The 24,935-nt window shown below is 41.7% G+C and overlaps 1 protein-coding gene across 4 annotated transcripts; it reads right to left on the bottom strand.

The window, feature by feature from the left end:
• Positions 1-2,786: 2,786 nt before the first annotated feature.
• LOC137291528 (pumilio homolog 3-like) lies at positions 2,787-24,932 on the bottom strand. 4 transcript variants are annotated; one of them, XM_067822894.1, is made up of 18 exons: positions 24,876-24,932; positions 22,691-23,309; positions 22,433-22,550; positions 20,136-20,259; positions 18,923-18,998; positions 18,205-18,298; positions 16,640-16,706; positions 16,229-16,298; positions 15,893-15,997; positions 15,070-15,173; positions 14,637-14,712; positions 14,140-14,238; positions 13,422-13,556; positions 12,711-12,853; positions 7,561-7,706; positions 7,180-7,344; positions 6,503-6,593; positions 2,787-5,158 (listed from the first exon to the last, which is right to left on the bottom strand). In XM_067822894.1, the coding sequence occupies exons 2-18, from the start codon at positions 23,288-23,290 to the stop codon at positions 4,996-4,998; spliced, it is 2,376 nt and encodes a 791-aa protein (XP_067678995.1). In that variant the 5' UTR covers positions 23,291-23,309; positions 24,876-24,932; the 3' UTR covers positions 2,787-4,995. The 4 variants fall into 4 exon arrangements, with proteins under 4 accessions (XP_067678995.1, XP_067678994.1, XP_067678997.1 ...); XM_067822893.1 differs by lacking the exon at positions 24,876-24,932 and adding an exon at positions 24,653-24,710; XM_067822896.1 differs by lacking the exon at positions 24,876-24,932 and adding an exon at positions 24,475-24,551.
• Between the last annotated feature and the right edge of the window lie 3 nt (positions 24,933-24,935).

The following is a 24,935-nucleotide window of genomic DNA, read 5'->3' as shown; positions in this document are numbered from 1 at the left end:
AGAGGAACCATTCTCTCAAACTGATCCAAAATAGTCCTCTTACTTGACTGCCTTAACATACTGTGATATACTCACTCAGTATAATCTGTAACCCTCATTCCTGAGATATTGTACATGTGCTTTTGTAGAACTTGAGATCATTTAACAATCTCGCATCCAAATATTGTGTCAAGTGTCTTATAATATCTTTTATATTTTTGAGGAAGAATATCATGAAATATCCTATTTTTATGGTATTTCATGTCTTTACAATTCTATCTTGAAAACTCCCTTTCTAGTGTCAAGATGGTGATGTTGTTGATAATGCTGATTGAACAGATGTTTTTTGTGGTAATACCAAGTGTTTTCCCGTCACCATAGTACTCTAGCTTTTTATTATTTTTGGAGGTATTATATACAGAGACCATCCTAACAGTAAGACCAAGAAAATACATTGGTGATGTTAATATACTGAAAATACGGAAATAATGATCGTATTCTCTGATCTTCCAGATCAGATTAATATGAATGGGAATCATTTGAGGTTATTATACAGAGCAGGGCTTATATTGGTTAATTTATCCTTGTTTTTGTGTGTTTGTGCACAGAAATAATGAAACATACAGACAAAGGTTATGAAGTACATAAACATCAATAGATCTGTTTAGCAACTTGGGAGATATACTGAGGCAGTGATACCAGAAATGGGCTTCACATTATCAGATTGGCATCCACAATGGTGTAAGTCTTTGATGTTCTCAATTTCTTGTGTTTGTCCTCACTGAGCTCTGTTTGCTAAGCCCATGAAAATACAAACTGCCAACACATCCCATGTTACTCTGCCCCAACGTGTGTTGACTAGTTCTCCATTATTGAGCGATATTTCAAATGGGGCAAAGAAAGGGGCTATTGTTATGAGATTTCCGACATGTTTTTGCTTTTTACTTGGGATATTGTGTCACCCTCAGCTTTCCTTTATGAAGGTGACGATTAAATGTATGTATTTATACATGAAATAGGGTCTGATGGGATACCATGAAGATGCAATATGTCTGTTATACAAGTGCTTGTATGTCCGTTATTTGTGAAATGCTAACCAGCAAGTAAGCTCCGAACCTGATTGAAAATTATAGAACAGATATACCTCTCAAAATATCTTAAAGACCAGCTCATTCTAATATATTACTACCAGTAATCTGTTGCCATAACTGACGAAGTGAAATAATATGAGTGAATACCTTCTTTATGAGTAATATAAGAATGTATGATTGATGGGTTTGGGGATATACAGGAATAAAGTGGGGCAAAAATGTGTCTGCATGAAATATATCTTTCCAAGTCTTTTCTTCATCACACAAACATGCTTATGAATCCATTTTTTCACTATATAATCAGAGGTCTGATTTCAGTTAGTGGCAGAACCAAATACCGGTGTTCTTTCAGTTCAACAAATTAAAACTTAGGTTTATTAAGTGTGTTTTTGCTTTTTGTGTCTTGTGTGTGAATATATGTATATATTTGATAGTGTTTGTATTTTATTTACATATTGGACAAAAACACTTATTTTACTGTTCTTGGTTTTGTGTGTAATGATCATGCCATATGCTTATTTATCTCTCCAATTAATTTTAATACATCATTGTAATATTTTTGTCTTTAATTTAAGTTCTGTCCATTTAATTCCAATACCTCAGTCTTTAATTTAAGTTATATCTCCATTTAATTATAGTACTTCATTTTAATGATTTAGTCTCTAAGTCATATAGTTCATACATGGTCTAGCTAGATCTGTGATAGGAAATACATGTATATGGGCATCAAGACAATACCCTCCAGAAATTAAACAACAGGTTGTTTCAGGCAATTGGTTTAGCCTTCACACCATTGCAACTGGATTTTATAGCAACATTGCAGGAACAACTATTGTTTGAAAGATCTCTCACAAACAGGAACTCTCATGTCAAGTTTAGGATGTATTTTTAGAGATTTTTGAGTCACATGTCTTACCACATGCAATGTAGTTCTGCTGGTCAGAACTACTGCACTGTTCATTACTGTAAGCCATAATTTGAATGCAGTGATCACATTTGGTAAATGCCTTAAAACAGATAAGGACAGTTGTACTCTACAAAGGGAGACTACTCACAAGGAAGTAATCTTGCTACATTGAGCTCCAGAACAGTTCACACTCAATTAATTGTCTCGGCATGATGTATTGATCATGTCACAGATTAGTTTTGGTAATGTCAGCACAGAGTACAGAAGAGCAAATACCCAACTTTCATATTTTTTAGCAAAAAGTGTTTCCAAATACTAGGCCCTTTTTGTCACATTTTCCCATTTATGGGTATTTCTTATAAGTAGACAATGTAAAAAGAGGACAAGTATCACTTATTTGTTATCTTTTTGTAGTGATGTTTCAGAATACAATCCACTTTGACAAAGTGAATGTTGCAGGCCGCTGATTAATGTCTAAGCTTTACAATCAGCTTGGCACTAAGAAAGCTTTTTGCAAGTGGATACAGATCCTTATAATGTATTTTATCAAGAAAACCCATATTAGGATGACTCCAACCCAATTGTCAATTCTTCAGAACAATCTGTTGAAGTCAGTGTGTTCAACTCAATTAAAACGGGCAATTATCAGGAACTACTTCACCTGATCTCACAATGAAAAGCTGTGACTTTTATACTTTACATGACAATGTTACTTTTAATGTACAGTTTGTTAAAATTCAATGAATAATAAACAGGTTTGAATTTTTGGATACAAATGTGGCTTTTCTTTGTAAAACAATCATAAGCAGTATGTTTCACAACATTTATTTACGTTTTCTGTACATGTCAACATTTACTTATCCTATTACAAAATGTCTCATAGAGGTACAATTACAGAGAAACAGTGTCACATCACAGTCACATCTACATTATATACAATGTATATACAGAGGGGCTCATTAAGCATGTCAGTTTGTATCCATTTTAGAAGTTGGTAAAGGCAAGATCCTATCAAGATGACAATAATCTTTATAATTTTATTATCATGTGATGTTTCTGCATAGATTCTTTCACTGTCAGCAAGCAAGATTGACATTGCTAGACAATAGTTTCTAGTCTCTATGGAAACATCATGTCATAATATAATACAGAATATCTTGCCATTACTGCCAGACACAGGCTAATCCAGAATATTTCAACGTGTCCATTCAGAATGGTAATGTATCAATACTGTGTGATTAGACAGACTGTCCCTAGATTTAATATAGAATTAACATGGAAATAACATCAAGTTAACTTGCAGTCTCAGGCTGACAATCATACTCCTTCATACACACCAAAAGTCAATTTCATCTCAATCTTATCATAAATAATAATACCTTTCAAATTTCTTTGTTGCCACTCTCTCTGCCTCTTGCTGCTTGATTGTAGCTTACAAACACTGGACATGACAAACCCAGTATTGAAATGACCAAAAGAAAGAGCTAAGTGTAGATTGTAATAAAGATAACGTCTCAATGTCTGCTGAAAACATGTCAGTTTGTAAAAAGGAAACATACATCAACAAAACAGCTAAAAGCAAATTTGCCTTATGTGCTGTGCCCCTCATCCCCCACACCCCAACCCTTATCAAACGTCCTGTGTAAGAACCCTTTATGAAAGTTCCCCAGTAATAGGTCCTATCTTGTGTATTAGTTTTTGTTGAGAAAGAATGGACATCAAAGTGTCTTGTACCTGTTTTCAATATCCAACAATTTTTGAATTAAGTGTTCGATCATGTCCTACTCAATCCCTGAAACGTTTAAAACCAAAACATTACTGCACATACAGTACCAATAACTCCCATACATCAACAGGAAGGAGATGTAATATGATGATGTTTGATACAAACAGCCTAAGTTCAGCATCAGAGAGGTACTTTCAATTTTATCTTTGATTTTAAAACTGATCTTCCTCATACAAAAATTCTCCACTTGTTGCCCACCACATCTCAAAATAGTAACATAAGTAGACACTAAAACTCAAATTGCTAACACCTGCTTTAAAATGTTACAAACTAAAAGATCAGGTATTGCTATTCCATTCGAAAATATGTACAAGATAAAAATTGATTCATTTACACTGACCATTTCCGGTCATAGAATCAGAAACATAAATAACACAATGGGTAAAGATGAAGAATATTCTGACATGGGATCATACAGTGTTGAAGTGCCCTAATACTTTCAAATACCAGAAGGCTATGTTGCATGTTCCTCTGAATCACCAACATCTTGCATAATAAAGCAAACAAACTTAGCTGTACATCATAACAAGCTGGAAAGAATGATCATCACAAATTATTCATCTGAAACTGTCTTCATCTTCAAAGGTAACTGGATTAAAAACATAAGAGCAGATCTCACACAACCCACTTCATGAGAAGAACAACAGCTGGATGATGCCGCTCTTAGCAGCCACTCTAGTTGATATAGAGTAGGAGAAAGGTGACATACAGCCCTGGCTGGAATGGCACTGGATGATTGAGAGAGTTTAGTTTTACGCCTCACTCAGCAATATTCCAGCTATAAGGAGGCGGCCTGCAAATAATCAGTCTGGACCAAACAATCCACTGATCAACAGCATGAGCAATTCTAAGCAGCTGGGATATGATGACATATGTCAACCAACTCTGCTGACTTGACCCCCTCATCCGGTTAGTTGTCAGTAGTGACAAGTACGGATTACTGATGATTGGATCAAGTCACGTTAATATCATTTCATAGATCATTTTGATAGTACTCTGGCCCAAGAAAGTTCTACCAAAAAGTTCATCCACCCCACAATGAACTTCCATTGGATACACAGACCCTAGTTCAAGGTAGCTGTTAACGATATGCAAGCTGTTTGGCAGTATATGCTTGGATTCAGAAGTCTGAGTTAATAGCTCTCCTCCTCAGAAGTCTAGTTGTTTATCAAGTTTGCTGTTTCCCAACATGTCAAGTCTCTGCTGGTTCTCTGTCAAGTCTGTAGTTCTCTTCACAAGTCAATCATCTGGGGCCTGGGTGGCGATGACATTCCCTCCAGTTTCTGCAGCAGTATCTGTGCACCCTTGAATGTCATCTTCCTCAGTGACTTCTTGATGCCACTAAGCTGCTGCCTCACCTGGGACGTCACCTCTATGTCATCCAACTCCAGCAGACTGCAACATCACATCAGTCATAGGGTGAGTGAGTTTACTTTTAAGCTGCACTCAGCAATATTCCAGCTATATGGTGGCGGTCTGTAAATAATCGAGTCCTGACCAGACAATCCAATGATGAGCATTGATCTGCACAGTTAGGAACCAATGACGTGTCAACCAAGTCAGCTAGCCTGACCACTCGATCCCGTTAGTGGCCTCTTACAACAAGCATAGTCGCCTTTTATGGTAAGCATGGGTTGCTGAAGCCTATTCTACCCCAGGGGTCACCTTCAGGGGGCATCATCAGTCACAGGAATTTATACTTCTTGTAAAATATAATACATTACAGTCAATGTAATGACAAGCATAGTAGAACCAAAATGCCACATAAATGACCCTTTAATAAAAGTATGCATGATGTAAGATGCTTAAGCTATATACCAGTGAAACAAGGTGCTGATAACAGCAGTATGTTCAGGGCAAATTAGACCAAACACAATCATGAGCTCACTTGCACAAAGCAACCCATGAAGGTCCCAGGGTAGAATAGGCCTTCAGGAACCCATGCTTGCCATAAAAGGCGACTATGCTTGTCGTAAGAGGCGACTAACGGGATCAGGTAGTCAGGCCCGCTGACTTGGTTGACACATGTCATCGGTTCCCAATTGCGCAGATCGATGCTCATGTTGTTGATCACTGGATTGTCCGGCCCAGACTCAATTATTTACAGACCGCCGCCATATAGCTTGAATATTGCTTGAAAACTAAACTCACTCACTCACTCACTTGCACAAAGCAATCTTAGCACTACACTGATTGTAACTCCCATCCTCCAATATAGGTTGAAGATAGTAGTAGCGCTAAGATCGCTTTGTGCAAGTGAGCTTAGATCAGTAGTTTTGCTGTCAGCTCAAAGTGGGTCAGGAAATCCCAATCAATGTGAGTTAGGTTTTACTCCTCTAATCGCAATATTTCAGTAACAGCATCGGGAACACCAGAAATGGGCTTCACATATTGTACCCATGTGGAGTATCAAACCCAGGTCTTCAGCATGGTGAGTGAACGATTTCACTACTAGGCTAACATACACACACACACCACCATCTCTCGCCCCCTGCCCCTCGCCCTCCAAACCTACACCACAAGGTGATGAAGTTGTCTGACATTCACCCAGGACCATGGGAGAGGTGCTGACAAGAATAGAAAAATGATCAAAGCTGACAGATTTCTGGCAATACTAAGGAATACAACTCTTCACAGACAATTGTGTTACTTCTGGCACTCTCAAATTGTGCAGAAAGATATATTTTGTTCGAACCCCTCCCCCCTTCCCAATGCTCCCATGCTCACTCCTGCACCTACCTGATGAGGGTGAAGCAGCCCCTGTTGCAGGCCGCCCAGGACTTGAGAGTACCCTCCGCCAGGACCGTCAACAGTATGTTGGAGAACAGCACTGTCACAAAAATCAAGACCTGTTATAAACAGTGCGACACATCATCACACCAAAAGTAACATTGGCCTTGATGAACATCTCTGATCTCAGTCTGTTCACACTGCTTATTAAATGAGAAAAATGACAAGCTTTGCCCATAGTAACAAATAAAGACAAACATTACCTCTTCACATTTTGTTCAATAAGATCTAGAGAGGAAAGGGAAATAACCATTCATTAAAGATAGCATAACGTGTCCAATTATTGGCAAACTCACTGGGGACATCACATGACAGGGAACAGAAGGACTGAGTATGGATTTATCATATTTTAAGGCAACTACACCTAATACTGCGGCACACTGAAAGCATGAGTGAGTGAGTGAGTGAGAGGTTTTACGCCAATTTCAGCAGTATTCCAGCTGGGGACACCAGAAAAAACTTCACACATTGTATCCATGTCGGGAATCGAACCCAGGTTTTTGGTGTGCCAAGCGAACGCTTTAACCACTAGGAAGAAGGAATACCACATGACAAAGTACACATTGGACATCACAGCATCCCAAGGCACTACGTAAGCTAGGACACCACACCTGCACACAACCCACCTGCACACTCATCATCTGTGCTCCTCTCCTTGTCGTTCAGGATCAGCCTCTTGAGAGTCAGGTGGCCAGCAGGGTGTTCCACCATGTGCTGGTTGTCTCCCTTGGATGCAGAGAATGGCTGAGCAGCGATCTCAGCAATGGCTGTCATAGCATCAGTGGGGTCACCTAACACAATAGGAAAACAGGTTTGAATCAGACATGAAATCATGAAAAGTATCTAGGAAGTAAGTTACAAAGTTTATCTTCACACGTCATCACTGAATGCCATCTTGGAGTAATGTTCAAGAAGTCTGCAATGCTGTAGATATTTATCACATACCACATATAAAGAAACAGGATTCAGTTTAGTCCCAATGTATTATAGCTCCAACAATGGCCTACCTTTAGCATGTGTGATGATGCCCAGAATCAACAGCAGAGCAGCATTGTTGATGGCGAGAGTGGCAGCGTTGTCAACAATGTACTGAAGGAGGGGTTTGGACACAAAATCTAGCAGCTCCCGATGACGTGTGTGACCATCTTTTTTACTGAAACAGAAAGCAAATGACATCATTTCTTGTGCAGCTTCACAGCTTTAAAAAATCAATGAAATCTCTGAAGGGAAATCTGAAATCAAACTACACATTGTTACATCCCTCTTAACTACCCACAAATTAATAATCATGCAAGTCATACATTTTTGGACAGTATCCTTGGTTTCATACATCTGGCATTATTCTAGCAATTTCAGAGCAGAAGAACCACAAAATTCGAACAAACCTGTAGAGGTTGCAGATTCTTTGAATAGAGTCCTCCTTGGGGTACTTATAAGCATTTAAATGTTCTTTAAATTCTCGCGACAGTTGTAACTATATTTTTTCAATAAAATATATACAAAAAAAAAACATCGTTTTTGTCTTGTGAGACCACCCCTACAGGGCCCCTGGCCCCGTGACAGCCAAGAGCAGGTAACTCTTCAGACTATAGCCTCCAGCAAAACACTTCCGTTCTGTAAGCAATACAGACAGAATGTGGGGAGGTGGGTAGCCTTACCCCAAGGAGGGCTCTATTCAAAGAATCTGCAACCTCTACAGGTTTGTTCGATTCTTTTTCATAGAGATCCTCCTTGGGGTACTTATAAGCATAAGACAGACTCCAAAAGACTGATCTTAGGGAGAGGCATTCTGTCTGCTCATGAACCTGACATAAGATGATAACCTTTATAACGTTTAACTGAAAGTAACAAGGAATCAAACTTACCTGGTCACGTGACCTTCCATGCCTTGCGGCGGGGGTGCGGACCAGGGCCAGGCTATTACACGGTCTAACCCTACATTTCTTATAAAAAATGCCCCCTCCGCCCCCCCCCGTTTTTTTGTAAAAAAAAACGGGAGTCGAGACAGGCAACCGATATATCAGGGTCCATTCTCATGCACTGGCCAAGGTGCTAGGGAAGACCTGAAACAGTCTAGACCGGTAAAGCAAAAAATACCACCACCATAATAGAGCCCACCACCGGGATAAAAGATGGAAAGTATACAGTAAGACACCACCACCAGTCTACTTGTTGCAGCTACAATGTCAAATGATCGTTCGTCAAATGATCGGTCGTCAAATGCAAGGGTAGCTCAATCGGCTAGGGCACTCGTGCCCTGCCCACTGGTGAGAACTGACTGGCCAAACCGAGCACGCTCGCTTCACAGTCTGTCTAACTGGTAATGACGGATGAACGTGCTCGGTCGGCTCCAAATAGCCGCGGAGCAGATCTCCTCAATGGGCAAGGCAGACGCATATGCCTTAGACGTCGCCACAGCCCTAACCGAATGAGCTTTCAAACCCTCAGGGGGCGTACAACCTTTCGAGGTGTATCCCATACAAATGGCAGAGACAAGCCACGTAGATACGGTCTGCTTGTTCGCCGGAAGGCCAGCCTTGCCGCCACCATAACAGCAGAACAATTGATCATTCTTCCGAATGTCTTTTGTTCGTTTGATATAAGCCTTAAGTGTCTTACGGACATCTAAGACGTGAGCACGTCGAAGAGAGGTACCGGGCGGCGAAGGCTGCGTGAAAGCGGGAAGCTCAATAGGCGCCGTAACGTGAAAGGTGCTATCTCTCTTAGGACGGTAAGTATCTGGCAATCGAATGCTCACTCTGTCTTTGTGAAACACCGTTAATTCAGGGTTGGCGGACATAGCGTGTATGTCGCCTACCCGCCTGCCAGAGGTTACCGCCACAAGAAAAGCAGTCTTCCATGTCAACAGCTGGAGGGACAGAGCCGACAGGTTGTGAAAAAGAGGACCGGACAGCCAATCAAGAACGACTGGCAAGTCCCACGGGGGACTAATCCGGGGGATATTCGGGATTATTTCCCAGTTGTTCGGGTCGTTCCAGGTAGATCTGTTTGCCTCTGGGGCGACGAACCAGATTCCTGTGTTTTGCTCAAGGATACCGGATCCGAGAGCGATAGCCAACGACGCCTTTCTGCTCGATTGGACAGACAGAGTACTTTGGGCATTCCCGCCAGTGCCTCTGATCTCACGAGTCTCTTGCAGCTGACCGCACAAGGATACCGGATTCGAGAGCGATAGCCAACGACACCTTTCTGCTCGATTGGACAGACAGAGCGTGTGCTGAATCCCTGAGAAGCATGGAGGGTCTCGTTTCCACTGTGGCATATGGCCATCCCTGACTGTGGACAGCACCCAGGGATTTGAAGTAGCTGCCTGCCATTCCGAAAGGAATAGTGACAGCCTGCCGCCTACAGGGACTTCTGGCGCAAGGCAATGTATCCCCACTGTCGACAGTTCTCCGCCTGCTTGTGTGGTGGACACCAAAGTCTCCGGGCAAATGTTTAACGGGAAGCCGGGGCCGTTCCCTTTGCCCCGAAAAGGCTGCTGTTGCTGCGACTGCTGCAACGCAGGCCCCTTGCCTTTGCCTTTCGCCCTCTTGCTACGTTTGTGCTGCAGCGGAGCAGTCCAATTAGCACTAACAAGGGCTTAGAGTCCTTGAAAGTGCTAACAGCCTCCACGGCCTCCCACACAACCTGTAATGCCCCAGGGAAGAGGGAAGATCCCAACCTGTAGGGCAGAGCCAGGAGTGCCTGTTGGGTAGCAGGAGAGTACCTGGCTACGGATAGCCATAGCTGACGCAACCCCATGACGGCCCCCATCATCTGGCTAGCACAGCACCTGATGCTGTCCCTCGCCAGATGAGGGTGCACGTCCGTAAGCTGCCGACCCAACATTGTCGATGGAGAGTCGTCCGCAGTGCTCCCATGATCCAACAGCTGCCCCTGCAAAGCAGAAAGGTAAGCTGAATGGACTACTCTCAGCTGCTGGGCCGCACACCTATATTGCTCCTCAAAGGAACAATAGGCGGACCTTAGCACTGGAGCGGCCGTGGAGAAGGGTGGCAGCTGCCGGTCCTGCCTGGCCGAGGCCAAGGAAGAGGAGGAGGACCCCCCCAGGGTGACCGAGGCATACACACACTCGTCTACCACTGGCGGTTCGAATAGCGAATCCTCATCCAGTTGATACCGGCGGCTAATCTCCGGGAGATCAAAGCGCGACCGGGTACCCGAAAGGAGCGGATTCACTACCTCCCCGACCAGCGATGGGAGCAGGCGTAACCTCGCCTCTGCGACCTTAGTAGGCGCGAACGCAATTTTCTCTCTAACCTGTCTGAGGGACGAACCGAACGAGTACGTGACCTCCGACTCGCACTCCTCCCCAATCCCCTCCTCCTCGATATCCATCTCCTCGCGCTCCTCAGACAGGGAACCTTCACCGTAAAGCGAACCTGTCGAGGGCGCTACCGAGACGGAACTCGAAGGAGCAGAGAGACTAGGAAGGGCCGAGCCGCTAGGTTCGCCCCTGCCAGAGCCCAAACTAGGTCGCCTGGGCAACTGGGGCAAGCCCCCCACCGGAGGGTGACCCGAGAGCCCAGGAAATGGATAGGATGTCGATGCCCCCAGCGGCTGGGCAGCACTAGGCTGCCTGCCCACCGTGGCACTAGGCGCGCTGACCGCGGTCAAGCCACCAACACCGGACGTCGTTGCCCCACTTGCCCCACAGGACAAGCTGGGGTCGACTGCCCTAGGCACATCCGCCTGAACGCCCGAAGCTGGGGTCCACTGCCCTAGGCACATCCGCCTGAATGTCCGAAGCGCAGGACGGCTGCCCAGAGGGAGGAGCGTTCTCCGAGCCTAAGCCCGGGCCGCGGCCTCCCTCAACTGAACCACCATGAATCTATCATTGATTGTACCGAAGACATCTGTTGCTGAAACAAGGCATTAATTGAATCAACAGAGATTAATGGTGCTTGCGAAGTAGGGGTAGGTGCTGAGGATACAACGGCAGAAGAAGGGGAAGGGTCCCTAGACACCCTGGCCTTCTTAACCTACCCCTCCGAAGAAGAAGCTGCGCCTTTCTTTTTGTGGGAGCGCTTAGATGGAGGGTCCTGAGCCCAGATATCACACCCCCCCCCCCACCCCTTCAGTAGGTTGGAATAGAACAAGAAGTCCGCGTGTCTAGACTTTCTGGTCTGAGGGGTAAACCCCGCGCACACATCACAAGACTGATCGTCGTGATGACATTCCACTAGGCATCTTAGACATACATCATGCAGGTCTTTAGCCGGAATGGAGGATTTGCATGTTGAGCAGGATTTAAACTGCAAGGCAACAAATAACCTCCTAGTGTTGCATAATAAACAACAATAATACAAGACATGCATGGGCGCAAAGCTAAAACTAAAACTACGTACATAGTTAAGGTAAAAGCTAAGTGCCACGACACCATTGTTTACGACATATTTTTATAAAAATAGTAGTAAATATGGAGATAACATGAATAAAGTACATAAAAGCATAGCTACACAAGCTTACTTTTTTTAAAAAAGACCGCCATAAAACTAAAAATATTTGGCGGGAAAAAGGGTTTGCCTTCCACCATTATGCTAACCACGTGGCTACCAACAGGGACGGCAAAAGTTACAACAGTTTGACAAGTAAACTGTAAAAAATGATTCCTAATGCGCCCATGCGTCTAATAAAGAAACCATACATACAGTTTGAGCCTCTGAGGTACTCATCTTAGTACTTGTCTTTGTCTTTGGTAAGCAAGAAATTCTGTGAACGCTGAAGCACGTCTGCATAGGTGGGCGACAGAAAAGGAAGTGTTTTGCTGGAGGCTATTGTCTGAAGAGTTACCTGCTCTTGGCTGTCACGGGGCCAGGGGCCCTGTAGGGGTGGTCTCACAAGACAAAAACGATGTTTTTTATTTTGTATATATTTTATTGAAAAAATATAGTTACAACTGTCGCGAGAAATTAAAAAACATTTAAATGCTTATAAGTACCCCAAGGAGGATCTCTATGAAAAAGAATCCTCCATACATAGTTCGGTGGGGGACAAACCGAGGTCCTCATCACCATCAACAAATAGCTAACGTATCTACTGCACATGGAACATATTTTAAGTACACAATTGGATTTCATGTTCTCATTTGATCTATTTCACACAGTGAAAGAGTTGGGGGGTATCTCCTGACCTGGTGGTGTTGGTGTCTCCACGCTGCAGGATGTGCACAATGTCAGGGTGGAAGTGGAGTGGATCCCGTGGAGACAACAGATACAGCAACACCTTTCGGCCATACTGGTTCTCTGCTACCTGGCTCAAACTCTTCAGCATCTCCTGCAACACACACCTGTGCCTTAACAGACTGTCAGGGTGATCACTATTTGAAAAGAGCTTTCTGGGAACTAACCAAAATGGACATTAATTTCTAACACATCAAATGAATCTAGCAACATAAAGAATAGGTCACATACTATCCCCCTTCAATAAATAAGACAAAGAATTCCCTTACTAATAATCACAAATCGAAAATGTTACAGTGATGCTCATAACCTCATGAGAGAGAGTGAGAGAGTGATAGAGTAAGAGAGAGAGAGTGAGAGAGAGACTGAGTTTTACACTGCATTAAGCAATATTCCATCAATATCACGATTGGGAACACCAGAAATGGGCTTCACTTATTGTACCCATGTGGGGAATCAAACCCAGGTTTGCAGCATGGCAAGAAACGCCTCATCCACTAGGCTACCCACTGCCCCCATTAACCCAATGAAAATCATCTATAACAAAGTCAGGTCTTCTTTGTTCATAAAGGTCTCTAAATGTCCAAATGTCCAACCCTGAAACAATATTATCATGTTTATGAGAGTCAATGTTCTGTAGGACATGTAGCTTATATACTGACCTCTAGGACGACCTTCGAGACAAACTTTGTGTCGTCTACAACGTCAAAGATGGCTAGCAAGACCATGTGACCATACTCATCCTGGCAGATGCGTGCGATGTGGGTCTTGAAACTCTTCAGAATTACCTTCCTGTCCTAGAAGGCGTACACACAGATTAGTAATATGTTGTACCACATTCTTAATATGGATAATAAAAACAAGAAGATCCTAATTCACAATGCCTTTAATTAAGTGGTCAAATATAACTTGACATGTGTCGTATTACACTGTCTATCCACTGCTTCCACAAAACATATTGTCCTGGGTCCTGTTCCTGATACTGTATAGTATTGGATAGTACACAAACAAAATAAGTACTAGAGTCTGTACTTGACTGTGAAAATGTAACAATAAAAACCTATGTTGCAGGTAAAAACTGTTTGAAACCACTAGCAAAAACATAATAAAGCCCAGGACAAAGGTTATAAAACATCTTGAGGCATTTGTCACAAAATTTCACACTATTTAGTGAATGGATGTATTGAAGAAATGTGAAACAAGTGAATATCAAAACAACAAGCAATCAACTGATTCAAAAACATCCACCATCAGTCTTGCAACTAATCACAGAGGTTAGCCGCATGACAGAAGAGGAGAACATACATAACTATATAATCGCTAGTTACATAACCAGCTTTCACGCTTGTACTTACTTAAGCATGACTCAACAACACTGACCTTGACAGTGCCAAACCAGACGCAGTTCATGGCGACCCTTGACCCATCCCGCGTGTGTATCATTGTGATCAGCTGCTCCCGGAGACACTCGATCATTTCCTGTAGAAAAATATTGATAGTAAGCTTCTAGGTTTAGTTGATAGACTCTGAATGACTTGCACTGATTATTTCAAAAATAGATCTAAGTGACAATAATCAGAGGACAATATGTAACTCGCTCAAATCAGGGATAGCAATAGGTGAAAGTGAAAATTTGAACAATTCAACAATTGGTTCAACTTCTTGAGGTTTTGCATCAGTATTCTGGGTTTTACTCTGCTTTGTAACAATATTCCTGACTAATAGCAGCAGACACTTATCACAGATTAGTGATTGATCTCCAGAGATATCAAGTGCCACACACCAAGAGTCCTCAGCTTTCTGGAACAAATCTAAAACCACCTAGGCAAACCAAACTCCTAAGAAAGATTCTAAGACCATCACTAATTTGAACTTACTGATCTCATCTTGTCAGTGGCATAGTGGAAGAAGTCATGGAAGATCTTGTGTACCATGGAGTGAGCCAATATATCCCTGTGGGCAGATATCAACACCAAATCCTTAATAACAAACATCAAAACATTTCCTAAACATTACCCAACACAGTTCAGTAAATGTCTTGAAGTTTCACTGAAACTGATTGAGTGAGCAAGTGAGTGAGGTTTTACACTACACATAGCAACATTTCAGCTATATGGCAGTAGTCTGTTTATAATCAAGATTGGAACAGACAATCCAGTGATCAAAATCATGAGCATCGATCTACACAATTGGGATACAATGACATGTGTTGCATTAGTTGATTCGACAAGCATGGGTTACTGAAGATCAATTCTAACCCAGATCTTCACAGGTATAGAATTACAGGCTGAATGGATGAACTACACCTACTTGTCAATGAGGGGTAGGAGAGCCTCCTTCATGTTACTGAGGATCATGTCCTTCTTGTCTGGCTGTTCCAACATGATCTGTTCCAGGGACTTGGTGTCGTGATTCTGTCACAGAAACATTCTCAGTCAGCAAATGTTCATAGCCAAACACAAGCATAGTTCCCCTGCATCATTTGCCAACCTCACTCATTGGGTGAGCGAGTGAGTTTAGGTTTATGCCACTTAATATTCAAGCAGTATCACTTCAGGGGACACCAGAAATGGGATTCATGCATTGTACTTATGTAGGGAATCGAACCTGGGTCTTCAGCATTGCAAGTGAACACTTAAACCACTTGGCTAACCCACTGCTTCCAACGCCTTAACTTGTAACAGAGGGTACTACTGACATAAGATCTATACTTGTGAAAACGAATTACCAGATACAGTGCATATGCATTTGCATGTATTTAATAAGTGTGAGTGAGTGAGTGAGTTTAGTTTTACGCCGCACACAGCAATATTCAAGCTATATGGCAGCATTCTGTGAATAATCGAGTCTGGACCAGACAATCCAGTGACCAACAACATGAGCGCAATTGGGAACCGATGACATTTGCCAACCAAGTCAGCAAGCCTGACCACCCGATCCCGTTAGTCGCCTCTTACGACAAGCATAGTCGCCTTTTATTGCAAGCATGGGTTGCTGAAGGCCTATTCTAACCCGGGACCTTCACAGGTAGTATTTAATAAAAGCACTTGCTTTTCAGTAAAAAATGAGCATATAATCATATAAATGTTTTGGTAAGGTGAGAGATGTGCTATTCTAGATTATCTTACCATACCTTAAACAAAGTGAAGCTCGGTCCATAGAATTCCTCCATCATAGACAAGCGCTGTGGAGCGTTAGCATACTCATTGTATGCAAATTCCAAGATTTCCACCGCTTCCTGAACAAACATCATGGTAAATGACACAACATAGACAATATCAGCAGTGTGTGGCCAAACATGATACAAGGAATCTTAATACACTATGACATCATTTACTGAAGAAATGGACAGATGATAATATTGTCACATTTCAGTGTCCACTAGACTAACTGAAGAACTGAAGAACACAACAATCAAGAATGATAATTACAGAAACCTAGCAACACATGACGAAAGAAAGTAACTTACTCTGTGCCGTATTAATTTCCGAACATTGCCATGGAATGTCTTGAACATAAAGTTACGCTGTTGTTTGGAGCTGAAGAGGAAAAAGGCAAAATAGAGCAAAATATTATAACAATTAATCTCCAAAAAATAAATTTCAGTAAAACAGGAAACATGACCACACCAGTTCCAAGTAACAAAAATTGTTTGTTTGTTGTTCAATACCACTCTCAGCATATTACAGCTATGAGGTCTGCAAATATTGAGTCTTGATCAGACAATCCAATGATCAATAGCAAGAGCGATTGGGATACCAACACGTGTTGGCCAAATCTTCAAGTCTGACCATCCAGTTATGTAAGTCACCTCCTACAACAAGCTAACACAATGTGTTATACATATGCAGCCAGAGAATGACAAATTACAGTTACTTACCCATACTTCAGTATTTTCCTGATCACAAACTTGGCATATTTTGACTTGCACATTGAAACTATTTCATCTGGAAAAGAAAAAAAATGAAAACATTTTTATATTATATGTCAGGTAAAATGGAAGAATTGTTCACCAACTGAAGTTCCATTTAGAAGAACCTGACAATATTCATGCCTACACTGTTGGTAATATGTAACACACTTCTATGTCATGTGACCTCCAGCTAGAACTCCTTACACTCCACACTCTCAACACTGCTGCTGGCATACATATCAGACCATTGTCACGAACAGCAAAAAGCAATGATATGTACAAAGTTGCTGATTCAAGTCCACAAAGCAACATGCAGTTTTCAACCTTTGTCCTCAAATTTTGTGTTTGCCTGAAACAACTACATTGTGCTCATGACAAGCCATCACCAAGGTAGTCGAAGGACAGCATGTGACAGTGATTACAGGGAACCAGAACCACTATCACCTTTACTACAAACAGGATCCGGGCCTCCTGTCACAAAGCACTAAGGTGATAGTAAACCATTATGGCAAATAGTGCAATATTTAAGAATGGGAGTTAAGCTTAACTTTATTTAAGGTTGCTCTGTGAAAGGAGCCCCTGAACAGGAATACAAGGTCATCAACATTCCCCGCCACACAGTTCCTGTTTTTAAATCCACCCCATACATTCATGTCCTAAAAACACAAACTATATTTGGTTTCCCTTCTATCATGGTTACTGAGAAAATCTGTCCCCATTGGGGATGATGTGCACTAAGTCAAGAAACAAACGACAAGCATCACAACTCTGTAAAGTATCTTAACACGGTTTCCATTTCTGAACTAAATCAAGACATTTGTGCCCTTGAAATACACGTCAAATTTGGTTTCCTTTCTTAACCGCTTACTGAGGCAATCTGGTTCCATTGGGAATGATGTGCACTAAGTCAAGGAAGACATGACAAGGGCCATAACTCTGCAACAAATGTGTGACACGGTTTCCGTTTTCAAACTACATCAAGGCATTCATGTCCTAAAAACTCATGTCAAATCTGATTTACCCATCTATAATGGTTTCTGAGAAAATCTGTCCCCATCATCACAGATGGATGGACAGAGCACAAACCCATATTGACCTCTCCTCATGACTGCAGGGATGAGAATGGAAATTTTCATTTACAGCTGAAAACTAGTCGGAGGTTTGGGGGCAACCGGCCCCCAGCCAGGTCCAGGGCGGAGCCTGGTCGGAAGCTCCTGGGATTTTGGCATTTTACACACTAAATATGGCTTCTAAAATCAATATTAACACTGTATATATATTTAGATGTTTCAGAAAAATGACCCTGGGGATGTAAAAAAACGCGGATTTCCGCGGATCCGCGGAAATTTCTCATCCCTGTGACTGGGGATACTAAACTGAAGAGGTATAAACGGTCAACATTATTGTCTCATTAAGGCAGGACAGGCAACAATAATGTTGGATGGCAAAAGGAATCTTACCCTCATGTCTTTTGACATCAAATTTCTCAGAAGACATTTTGGGTGTGATTCTCTACGTATCGGCTCTTTTACCTTTTATCTCCTCCATGACCGCCGTCCTGTGTTCAGGGTTGCCATACTGCACCAGACACTGAACCACACGGGCTGTGTCATGAGCCATGGACATCTGAAATACAATCAGAGTGAGTGAATTAGTTTTACACAGCTTTTGGCAGTACTTCAGCAATATCATGATTTATATCATGAGCATTAATCCAAGTTATTGGGCTACAAATAATAAACATCAGCTTAGTAACCGAGCCTGACCACGTGATCATATAGCCACTTCCTGAAAAGCTTGCCACACATTTTCTTATCCTGAATCTCCTTGGATAAAGACAAGATTGTATATTCTATCAGACATATAATTAGTTGGGATATTATCCATCAAATTATTTACACTGAATATGCTTGTTTTTTATTGCAGTCAGCAACATTCATCAATATCACAGTGGCCTGCAAATAATGAACGCTGTGACAGGCAACATTCCACACTGTAAGCGTGTAAGCGTGTGATGACCCACTATCAGCTAAGCTGTCACCATCTGATCCAATTCTTTCACCTCTTCCCACAAACAATATTGAGGTAGGTACCTGTGAAAACCTAAGTCACCACAGGGTACAGTGCTGAAACGGTACAGCTGACTTAATGAACTAAAGTTTGAAAAGCGTAAACAGATGGCAGTCCTAGCTGTCAACCACAGAGACAAATTACACAATACCAGTCCAAAAACAGAAGGTGTGTACTCACTTCATGCACCTTCCCCCTAACCATGTTGAACACCTCCTGGCACAATTTCTGTCTCTGGTCATCGGGTAGGGCATGCCTGAAATACACAGTAAACATGTGAGTGAGTGAGTGAGTAAGTTTATTTTTATGCTGCACTCAGCAATATTCCAGCAATACGGTGGCGGTCTGTAAATAATTGAGTCTGGACCAGACAATCCAGTGATCAACAACATGAGCATTAATCTGTGCAATTGGGACCGGCGACATGTATCAACCAAGTCAGCAAGCCTTTTATGGCAAGCATGGATTGCTGAAGGCCTGTTCAACCCCGGGGCCTTCACGGGTCCAGTAAACATGTAAAGGAATTGTCATTTGAGTGAGTTTAGTTTTATGCCTCTTTAAGCAATATTCCAGCAATGTCACATAGAGGATACAAGAAATGGGCTTCAAACAATGTGCCCCTGGGGAATCAAACCAGGGTCTTCACCATGACAAGCGAACACTTCAACCACTAGGCTACCCCACCTCCTATCTCATTTGAAAAAGAATACTGACAAACTCAAGCTCGGACATTTTTAGAATTCAATTCAGTTTCAAACCAGATTAATTGGTAAAAGAAACATGCATCCACCATCAGGTCCACAGCATCCACTAACCAATCTTGCTCGTTGAGACTTTGTACATTTAAAGCATGGCCAAACTTCATGTGGCATTAAGTGGGGATTAATATCTTGTTCAAGATCATTATAGTGTGCAGTCACGAGCATGGTGCTGCTTGTACCAGTCCTTATGCCTATGGAGGTAAAATGCTGCAATTTTACGTAAATACCCCTCTCACAACATGCTCTCTCCAGGCTAATGATCCATTGTTTTATGCTTTTAACATACTGAGTGAATGAGTTTTAATTTATTGCCTCTTTTAGCAATATTCCAGCAATACCATGGCAGGAGACACAACAAATGGCCTTCACACATTGTACCCATGTGGGAATCAAACCCAGGTCTTCAGCAAGACTAGTGAACCCTTTAACCACTAGGCTACCCCACCCCTACCCTGTCCACCCCTCATTTAGTGAAGTGTAACAACAAATACCATCTACAAATGCCTTTTGGTATGATGTGGGATCAACTCAACGCTCCAGTCCAGTATAAACATTCTCTCCATGCTACACCACAGAGGCTGTCCAAACATGCTGATGGGTCAAACACACAAGACGACAAATCATGAACTGACCTCCGCATATCCTCCCACAACTTCTTTGCCTTCATGATCAGGTCGTAGTTGTTTTTAGTCATCTTCCTCTGTTGTCTCCTCTCCTTCCATGACATTTCTTTGTCTTTTGGTTTCTTCATGGCAACTGGAGCATAACAGCAGTAGGTATAGTGAGTGAGTGAGTTTAGTTTTACGCCACACTCAGCAATATTCCAGCTATATGGCGGCAGTCTGTAAATAATCGAGTCTGGACCAGACTATCCAGTGATCAATTACATGAGCATTGATCTGCACAATTGGGAACCGATGACATGTGTCAACCAAGTCAGCGAGCCTGACCACTCGATTCCGTTAGTCACCTCTTACGACAAGCATAGTCGCCTTTTATGGCAAGCATGGGTTGCTGAAGGCCTATTTTACCCTGGGACCAATACGTATAGACATTTACTTAACTGAGTGAGTGAGTGAGTGAGTTTAGTTTTACGTCGCACTTAGCAATATTCCAGCTATATGGCGACGGTCTGTAAATAATCGAGTCTGGACCAGACAATCCAGTGATCAACAACATGAGCATCGATCTGCGCAATTGGGAACCGATGACATGTGTCAACCAAGTCAGCTAGTCTGACCACCCGATCCCGTTAGTCGCCTCTTACTTAACTGAGATATGAAAACAAAACTAACAAAGACATAAGCATGAGTATGCCAACAGATGGTTCCAACAAAGTAAGCAAGAGTATATTCACATAACTATATTATGTTACGGATAAGAATTTGCTGTGACAAAAGGTGTAAGAAATCCCCCGTGAACCAGCAAAACAGAACAAAGACAAGTCTAAAACATTCAAATTTTGTATCAAGGCAAAGAGAGCAAGATATACAAAGTCATAAGTCAATTTCACAATATCGATTTCAAATACAATACAAGTGAGACAAAATCTAAGGCAATGGGTCCCAAAATATAATATAGCAAACTCACCAAAGTCTTAGTGCGTGAGAGAAACAATCACACAGAATGTAACACAGCGATCGATCTGACAGCGGTTAACACATAACTATATTATTATATCACACACAGCAACATGGTGCTAACACATAACTATATTATTATATCACACACAGCAACATGGTGCTAATCACAATGCTGATTTACATTAACATTTACATCTGTTAAATATGTTTTAAATCATCAAGTGACTGTATCATGTCACAAGATTACATATGTGCGTTTTCTTTTAAGACTTTCATCATTTGTGAAGATCTTACTCTGAAAAATACTATCACTGAGGCAGAAAAATGGTCATTCTGAACGACAGCACTGCATTAATATATGGGGATAAATAAAGCAGTTCATCACAACACATATATTCTACCATGAATTTGGAACTGTTTGATTTTGATTAGTCAGTAAGATAACCTATGAAATAATTATTACTGCCCATTTGGCAACTGCATCATAGATCATAAAGGATATATTATGGACAACAACACTACAAATATTTATAACATATTCATTACTCCTTACTTTTTGCTCACACACAAGATGCATGAAATGACTGGTGTCAGGATAATCACCCAATGTAGACTGTCAACAAAACTGAGGACATTAGTTGCAATGTTGTATGGAATATTGTGTTAATATAAGTTTATAAAGTTGACACAATGTTGTGGTCATATTTTCGTTGCACAATCCCCTAATGTAGCCTCATCAAATGTAGGCTGTCACCAATTTTGAAGATACTGCGTACAATAGTTCATGAGATATCGCGTTAACAAGAATATAAAAAGTGGCCAAATTCTCATGGTGACCTTGAAAATAAGCTCAAGATCACCAAAACTGACTGGTGTCTGCATAATCCCCCAATGTAGGCTGTTGCCAAATTTGAAGATATTGGGTACATTAGTCCATGAGATACTATGTCAACAAGAATCTGAAAAGTGGCCAAAGTGACATGGTGACCTTGAAAATAAGGTCAAGGTCACCAAACCAACTGGTGTCCGCATAATCCCCCAATGTAGGTTGTCACCAATTAGGAAGATATTGCATACAACAGTTCAAGAGATTTCGCGTTAACAAGAATCAGGACATACGTACAGACTCCCCTGAATACATTGTCCTGTTCCGTGTCATGGCGAGGGACAAAAATGATCAGATGAAAGAGTCACTTAGACTGAGTGTTCAGGAGTAATAGATCCTCAAGTACTGACTTTGATTACCTGTTTCAGCCTTACTTAAGTTGCACATACTGACATGCATGCTTACAGTCATACTGTTCTATCAATGCACACGAGCAGACTCAGACCAAAACTTTACTTACTTGTGCTCTCATCTGGAAGTGATATATCTAACTTGCGTTTGCGGCTCTCTCTACTTGTGTCCAACTTGCCTTTACTTTTTAAAGATTTAAGGCGATTTGCTGCATTCTTCAGCTGAACCTGTAACATTTGCAAAACAAAAAGAAAATTCATGAATACAATGTGATAAATAGTCAAGGAAAAAAATACATCACTTCATGAAACCAAACAATTCTGGTACTAGCACAAACCACAGCGTGAACAAAGCAAGACACACAGACCTTTATTGACTTCTTTCTTTCAACAGGTTTCCCTTGAGTTATAGGTTTGTTTTCTTTTGTTGGGGAGTCTTTTTTCACAACTGGAGTGGGAACCTCTTCAATAACTGACACCTTGCTCATCTTCTTGGCATGAAAAGATCTTTCCGCTCCATCAGGAGCCCCACGAGCATGGTTCACAGCTTTCTCCCAGGTCACATCCCCACGTCCTGCACGAGGTTTCTTTAAGCGAGTCAATGTGGAATTGACGGTCACATCTGGGACGGCCATTATTGAACTGATCTGACTCAGAGTATCAGGTGTCATTTCTTCTAAACTACTGGAACTGACATTGGAAAAATTTGAACTTTGTGATCTCCTCATGTGTTTTTCTTCAATTTCTGCATAAGTGTCATCTTCCGTTGGTTTCTTTTTTCTTTTCCTCAATGTGGACAAACCACTGTCATCTGAGGTTGGATGGGCAGTTGATAATTTCACCTTATCCTTGTATATTATACTGTTGCCTTCTGGGTTCCCTCGCATGCTCCGCCCTGCCTTCGGGGTAGTGGGTTTCTTCATCTTCCGTCTCAGTACTGGTGTGTCCATCATGTCATAGTCATTCATCTCGAGTTATGCACTCATTCTGAAAAAAATAGTAACATCACTTTCAAGCAATTCTAATTAAATGGTTACACCTCAGACTTCGTCAGATACAAGAATAAGGTAACTTCAAAGCTTCAGTCTGCATTAGACTCTGAACCTTAAGAAAAACACTTGAAGGAATAGGCCCTTTTGCTAAGAATTATTCCACAAGGTCTTTACCAGATCTTTACACATTTTGTCTTGTAAAATTCTGGACTACTGATTACATCATAAATAAAGGGTGTGTTGTAAACAACCAGTCGCTTGCAAGCGATATTCAGCAATTCGCCTCACAACGGGGTGCTAACTTTCAGCCGCTTGGAACTGCATCAGTCACTGGATGAGGTGGCTTCGTTGTCAAATCAATATGTTGGCTTAGGAAAATATGAATTCGACAGCTGAACAAAATTGTTCAAATGCCAAATTGGCAAAACCCAGCTTACAACCCAACATCCTCAATTTGTTCCACAGGTTCAATGTAGTCATCAACAGTCATAAATTCATCACTCATCATCGAGACTCTCCTCACACGTTCTTTATTAGCACCAGACAAGCGAACCATAATCGCACCGCTTTTTTTGGAAGAGTGATAAACGCTTTGCTGTTGTAAGCCCAGAATAAGCAATTCATTTGCTTACTCTAAGAGATTTTCAGCTTGCAATGCACCCCTGTCTTTTTGGGGAGTACTGCACTTTATCGGGCGCACTTTTTCTGATCAATTAGCCGTCCCTAAAGATCGGAAAGGGTACCAGACTCTAACCCCAAGCCCCAACCCCAAACCTACGGATAGTAAGAGGTGCCTAACCCTAACCCTAAGGATTGTAAAGGGTGCAGGTGATATCGTGAGATTGCTCTGCAGCGCTGGCTGGCGCTGCGACCAGTAAACTGCATTCTAGCCTTGGATTGTATTAAAAATGGACAAAGTGAGCAAAAGAATTCCGTCCAATAATCTAGACCTAACGTTCATTTCTTGGTAGCTATTTTACGTAATATTTCATAAGAATCTATTTTCCGCAATATTTCATAAGAATCGAATATACAAAGCTTCAACTAGTTCAACTGTGGAAGGGGATATCGTCAGTATATTAATGCTATACTCAAAACTGTTGAATGAAGATCACACTTCACCTCTAAGAAGATGGTGTCTTAAGCAAAGACACACGCACATTAATAGTTTGAGTGGCTTCATGAGTTCATCTCCGAAACTGAGCTGGTAATAACATAACTATCCTTCCATTCTCACCGATGTCCTTCTAAATGTGTTTGTAGGGGTGATACGCAAAGTATACAGTTTTTTCTTTCAACGTGCCTAATTGGGTATATGTTCAAAAATACATTACTTACTAATTCCGCAAATAGCAAAAACAAAACCACGTTTTCGCGCTTACGACTCCTTTACGGTAAGTTGAATACGATTTATAAAATCTCCTAACAGCGACAAAACCATCGCAATCCTTCCGGTTTTATAACGCTTTAAAGTGCACTGATGTTTGGGAGATTATATTTCACATCAAGAGTATAGCTAACGCATGTATGTCTTGATTCCCAAGCCTTATATTTATCTTACCGCTCGAGAGCTATTCGAAAGGAAAATTGGTATTTTTCTATTGCGACAACCGACAACGAT

The sequence above is a fragment of the Haliotis asinina genome, chromosome 7 (assembly GCF_037392515.1).
Source record: "Haliotis asinina isolate JCU_RB_2024 chromosome 7, JCU_Hal_asi_v2, whole genome shotgun sequence".
Taxonomy (NCBI): Eukaryota; Metazoa; Mollusca; class Gastropoda; order Lepetellida; family Haliotidae; genus Haliotis; species Haliotis asinina.
Note: the sequence above shows the minus strand (reverse complement) of the source record. Positions and strands in the feature narration are given on the sequence as shown.

What these genes read in the sequence shown, in the direction of transcription:
- LOC137291528 (XM_067822894.1), bottom strand. Translation starts at nt 23,290, where the DNA reads ATGAATGACTATGACATGATGGACACACCAGTACTGAGACGGAAGATG. An exon ending in CACAGATGATGAGTGTGCAG is followed by an intron (nt 6,594 to 7,179) that starts GTGGGTTGTGTG and finishes TTTTTGTGACAG; the next exon opens with TGCTGTTCTCCAACATACTG. An exon ending in GGCTGCTTCACCCTCATCAG is followed by an intron (nt 5,159 to 6,502) that starts GTAGGTGCAGGA and finishes GTGATGTTGCAG; the next exon opens with TCTGCTGGAGTTGGATGACA.